Raw genomic sequence first — 5,379 nt, 5'->3', positions numbered from 1 at the left:
CTAATGTTTATCAGCAAGGTCATGATAATATTCTGAGATCCACTTTGCAATGATCTTGACCTCTTGCTTCCTGACATCTTTAAGCCATTCTGGATCTTCATTAGTTTTGAACCTCAAGTCAACATGGTGAGCACCTGTTCATTAAGTACGTATCAGCACCACAAGCTGTTTAGTATGCATTCTCATCAAATTGCTTTCTTGTACCTATATGTAAGTGGATTGATTTGGAAGTGATGACTAGCTATAAACCTTCTTTTGCAACAATTGCTACTATCCTCTTGGAAATGTTGCTCAACACCCTGAAATGATAAACACCAAAAGGAATTGATACGGGTGAGAAAATAAGAAATACAATTAAGTTAAGAGATTTAGGTGGATAAAATTAACTGGGAAATAAATTGATCATTACCCTCCACCACTCCAAGGGTCTCTTAACCCATTAAAGAAGATAATGTTGCTCCCATATCTCCTTAAAACTCTCTTGATGTCCTGCCAATTTCAATACATTCAACATTAATTGAGCCTTGCAACCGAAGTTACCTCCAATTTCCACAATATTTGTGCGTGGGCTCGGTTGTGGGCAAATCTAATAAATTCTAGCTTTTTTAGGTTTCATATTTGGGATCTAGATGACACTATGTTTTGGTTTGATTCTGGAAGTACACTGTTGAATCATTTGAAATAGTACTGAAAGATGATTTGACATCATCACAAAAATTCAAGATTACTAGTGATAAAATGATAAGTGTGCTCTTCTCTGGCACTCCCCGAAGCCCTGATTTGAAAAGCAATATTAAAATATAGTGTCGCTTCTATGTTGGTGCGTGAGCAGGTAAATTGGAAAGAGATTAGCTACACCTAGATGGTTGTATGTTGCTTGGAGTATCGTAATTGAGCGTCTTGGCTCCAACAACAGGTTTCCTTAGTATCTTTTTTTGTCTAGTTTTTTGTACTCTACTAGGCTCACAATAAGTGAGCTATTTGTCTAATATAATGATACTATATGACATTTGTTGTTACTGTATCTTGTTATTTTAGCATTCGATTATTAATAAAATTTTCATTTTGTCAAAAGAAAAAAAAAGGATAAGTATATAGTCTACGTACGTGCTATACTATACGCTATTGATAAAACATGGCAATTATTCTTTGAGTTAATCACAATATTTTGTGATTTTTAGAAAGTTTCAAAATGTGCATGTAGTCGTGTTGCAATTTTATAATGTCTCTCTCACAATAAATGTCTCACATATAAGAATAATTCTCATCGATCTCAAGAAAGAAAAAATCTAACAAACCAAAAGGGTGTACTAATTAATTGATACGAAGTTGGGATTAATAATGGAAAACTCACATGGCCCCCAAACTCAGTGGTGATCCAATTAGGCCTAGGTTCAACGCCATAAGCCTCTTTGCAATAAGAGACTTGATCTTTGTATTGCGACTCAGAAGGTGGGAATATGCTCTCCTTATCGTTGCCATTTGTTTGCATTATCATCTCTGTACATGCCTGCAAATATTTATAAGTCAAAATGAAGACCAAGTACTATGTATAATAATCCATCATCATCTATCAAATTAACATTTCCTTTGCCAAATTAACTATCATCTATCATCTATATAAATAGCCTGATTCATGAGAAAGGCACAGCTCCATCCCCCTCCTCGGCAACGCTCTTTATAAGAAGGTATGCGTGCGATCATATTACACTAGTTACTTTGTTAGTAGCATATCGCCATGTACACATCAGACCCTCCGCTTAGAAATTAAAATGTGTGACTTCTTATTTGACACACTTTCATGTCAAACTTTCACATCTTCACATTTTAGTATATAGAAGTAAATCATTTTTGCAAAGTTTCATCTAATTTTATCATTTGAGCTTCCGTAATCGTGATTTACATGAACGGTTCTATCTGGACAGATTTTGTTCTGTTGATTTTTTTAATCTAATTCGGTACTCAAATGATCACCAAATTGGATGAAATTTTACAGAAATGATATACACACTATGTGTTAGACACTGAAAGGTAGAGATATGACCTGAAAGTGTACGTACCAAATAAAGAGTCACACACTTTAATTTTAAAGTGGAGCCCCACTCTGAATAAGATCTACTGGTTAGTAGCCTGTCACCTTTTACACATCAATGTTATTCGTTGGTCATAGATAAATACCATTTGTGACAGATAACTACCACCAAAGTAAATATTTTTGGAAATCTACATGAGGATACATAATCCTGTTACGTTTGATGTTTTCATTATGGAAGGAACTGCTTTTTCTTTTATTTTCTATTATGTCAGGAAAACATTTTCTTTTAATTTTTTTGGATAGAAAAAAATAACTGAAATGCTACAACGAGTCTATTATGAGAGACTCACGACCTCCCATTTATAGAGGGAAGACTAATGTCATTAGACCAAAAAGTACTTGTCACATTTTCTCCTTTTATTTTGTTGTTCCAAAAACAAGAATAGAAAAACTTTCATTTCGTGATACTTACTTTAACGAACCAAAGGGGACCTAAAAACAACCTAAACATGGTCATTTCACTTGGTTTATTTTGGTAAAATAAAATCAATAATTTAGGAAGGCAATAAGAATTCTATACCTGCCAATCCCATCCTCCGAGGTCGTGAGGATCTGAGTTATCATCAGGATCGAAACACGTAGTTGTGCCACTGTAATTATAGTAGACGGTAACTGCACCATATAACTTTGCAAATGTATCATTTCCTGTTGCTGGATTATCTATTGCCTTACACATCTGCACCACTAAAAGAATTACATTTTTATCATTTATATTAAAAATGATAAAAATAGAAAGATGACATATGAAATTTTCTATTTGTGTTTTTCTTAAACCTGTTTAACTGGATATGCTGGCACAGGAGTCATGAAATTTGAGGGAGTAGGATAATCAGTCATTGCTGTGTATATAAAAGCGGATTCAAGCCAATTCTGAAGATCATCTACGCTGATAATATTCATGTAATGAATGTAAAAAAATATTTTAAATGAAAGTATTCCCAATAAATATTTCCAAAACTGAAAATTTTTAGACATAAACACTAAATGAATCGTGATCATACTTGCATAATTTAAACGATTTCTGGAGTAGCTCAAGCCCTCCATGTTGTTTTGCGGTGTCTTTGATCTGTTGCCATGAGCCTTTGATCACTTTGTAACAACTTTCACTCTCACTCTACTTGACCCATAATATGCAACAACAAACATTATTATTCAGTAAATATTACCACTACATGGTTTGAGGATGCTTAACTACCCTCATAATTATAAATCCGGATCCTCTCCTCATGATATTTCCTCATGAATGAATCTCAGCCTTTTATTTTCAACCAATGGCTGAGATCTTTCTAGTTAAAATTAAACCATATTTCACATCTACCCAATTTACCGCTCCCTCTTCTCCTCAAAATATCGAACCACAGCCCTCTCTCTCTCTGCCGTCGTCGCCCCCGCACTCTCTCTCTAACCCGTCGCGAGCTCTGCCTCCCTCCGCCGTCGCGAGCTCTCTTTGCCGTCGTCACTCACTCTCTCTCTGCCTCCGTTGCTCGCTATGCTTCCCTCCGCCGTTGCTGCTCTCTATTTCCCAAAAGCCCCCCCACTTTCTCCATCCGCAGCTGCACCTCCATCTCCGCCAAGCCCTCCTCGGACCTCTGCCCCAAGTGCCGTGCCTCCGCTTCCGACTCCTCTGACGCCAAGCTCCAAGCTCTCCGGAACCTCTTCCCCTGCGTCGACATCGACGCTTACGTCATCCCCTCTCTCACCAGGTTTAAAACTACGTCGTTTTGATATTATGAGAGTTTGTGTTTTGATTTTGTTTGTTTTTGAGCTTTTAGCCTCAGAAAGTTTCGAGCTTTGTTTCGATTTATTTGCTGTTGGAAATTTGGATTCATTTATAGCTTGGTGTGAAATGCTTGTGATTTGTGTAGTTTTAGTCTTTGTGGCGTTGTTTTGAAAACTAGGAGCTTTGGTTTTACTTTGTGATTGAGATTCTAAGTTTGAGAGTTATGATGTGCTACTGACTGTTGAGGATTAAATCAGCCAGGTTTTACTGTTTTTCGGTAATGAGATTGTGAAATAATAGCTCATTGGAGTTCATTTGTGTAGTTTGATTGCATTGGCTGCTGTCTTGTGTTTATTCCCTTTGGAGCTCATTTGATTGCATTGGCTACTCATTGGATCTCATTTGTTATGGATTTCAGAGCGAGTTCATTGCTAAATGTTACATGAGGAGGATATTTATATCAGGTTTCACTGGGAGTGCAGGGCACTGCTGTTGTCACCAAAGATAAAGCCGCTCTTTGGACAGATGGGCGCTATTTTCTTCAGGTGTGTAAAGATTGAAAGTTGATTTTCACTCTGGTTTTATGATTTGGATTGAAGTTGATAAGATTTACTATATTCTATTGTTAGGCTGAAAAGCATTTAAGGCATATTGTTACGCTTGGCTGAATTAGAAGAGGCAGATTGGAGTTGGTATCTGTCAAAATCTCTCCCACCAGCTTTTCAACCGGATGACCTTATTGAACTTAGTTTGGTGCATAGCAATATTGATCACCTCTGAACTTAGTGAACTCTCTTTCAGTGTTGGAACTTGGAAGACTTGCAAGAGAAGTACTTAACTAGAATCATCACCTTTCATTATAATCAATGAATGGTGCGGATTAGTTCATGGAAGAAGATGTCAGATAGACTCATAGACCAATTTACTAGTGTTTTTGATCAAATATTACGTATCATTTTAAATTTTCAATGAAGAAACCTTTCACAGTATGAATGTTTGTGCTGCATTTTGATTTCATAGCTTTGAATTTATGAGAGAACTGAAACCAACAAACATTGCAAGTAATGCAAGTAATTTAAAACTGAATAGAGATGGAGCAAAAACACAGAATGCAGTTTCATTTCATCTGAAAATTACACTACCATCTCAAATTTACCATTTTTCCCCTGTTGCACTAGATTGAACAAAATATTTGTCATATGCTCATAGCCACTATACAAAATGTTGTCATAGGCTCATAGCCACTATACAAAATATACAAAATCTGCAAGACATAGGCTCATAGCTACTAATAAAAAATCTGCAAATTTGTCCCTGCTGCAATAGATTGAACAAAATGAACCTATCAGCAAAAACCTTTTCCCACAGTTGGGGCATACATATTCCTGAACTGTGCTCTTGTCCTCCAATTCATCTTTCAGTTTTTTCCTCATACAGTGCAGTCTGTACCTTACTACATCATATATCTGAAACNTATTCTTGTGTAAGGCCTTTTCTAAAAATATAGAAGCCAAAAACTTTATCAAGATCTTATATATTCAATAATTAAGTCAACTTGCATTTC

The 5,379-nt window shown here is 36.1% G+C and overlaps 1 protein-coding gene across 1 annotated transcript in view; it reads right to left on the bottom strand.

The window, feature by feature from the left end:
- Positions 1-5,379, bottom strand: part of LOC101297176 (lysosomal Pro-X carboxypeptidase-like) — a 9,806-nt gene continuing 4,427 nt past the window's right edge. The window contains exons 4-10 of the mRNA XM_004305597.1: positions 3,097-3,209; positions 2,870-2,993; positions 2,616-2,771; positions 1,355-1,510; positions 410-489; positions 250-299; positions 1-134 (exon numbers count right to left, since the gene is read on the bottom strand). Coding sequence (XP_004305645.1) covers positions 1-134; positions 250-299; positions 410-489; positions 1,355-1,510; positions 2,616-2,771; positions 2,870-2,993; positions 3,097-3,209 — 813 coding nt within the window. The remainder of the gene's footprint in view (positions 135-249; positions 300-409; positions 490-1,354; positions 1,511-2,615; positions 2,772-2,869; positions 2,994-3,096; positions 3,210-5,379) is intronic.

Source organism: Fragaria vesca, linkage group LG6 (genome assembly GCF_000184155.1).
Source record: "Fragaria vesca subsp. vesca linkage group LG6, FraVesHawaii_1.0, whole genome shotgun sequence".
In the NCBI taxonomy this organism is placed as follows: Eukaryota; Viridiplantae; Streptophyta; class Magnoliopsida; order Rosales; family Rosaceae; genus Fragaria; species Fragaria vesca.
Note: the sequence above shows the minus strand (reverse complement) of the source record. Positions and strands in the feature narration are given on the sequence as shown.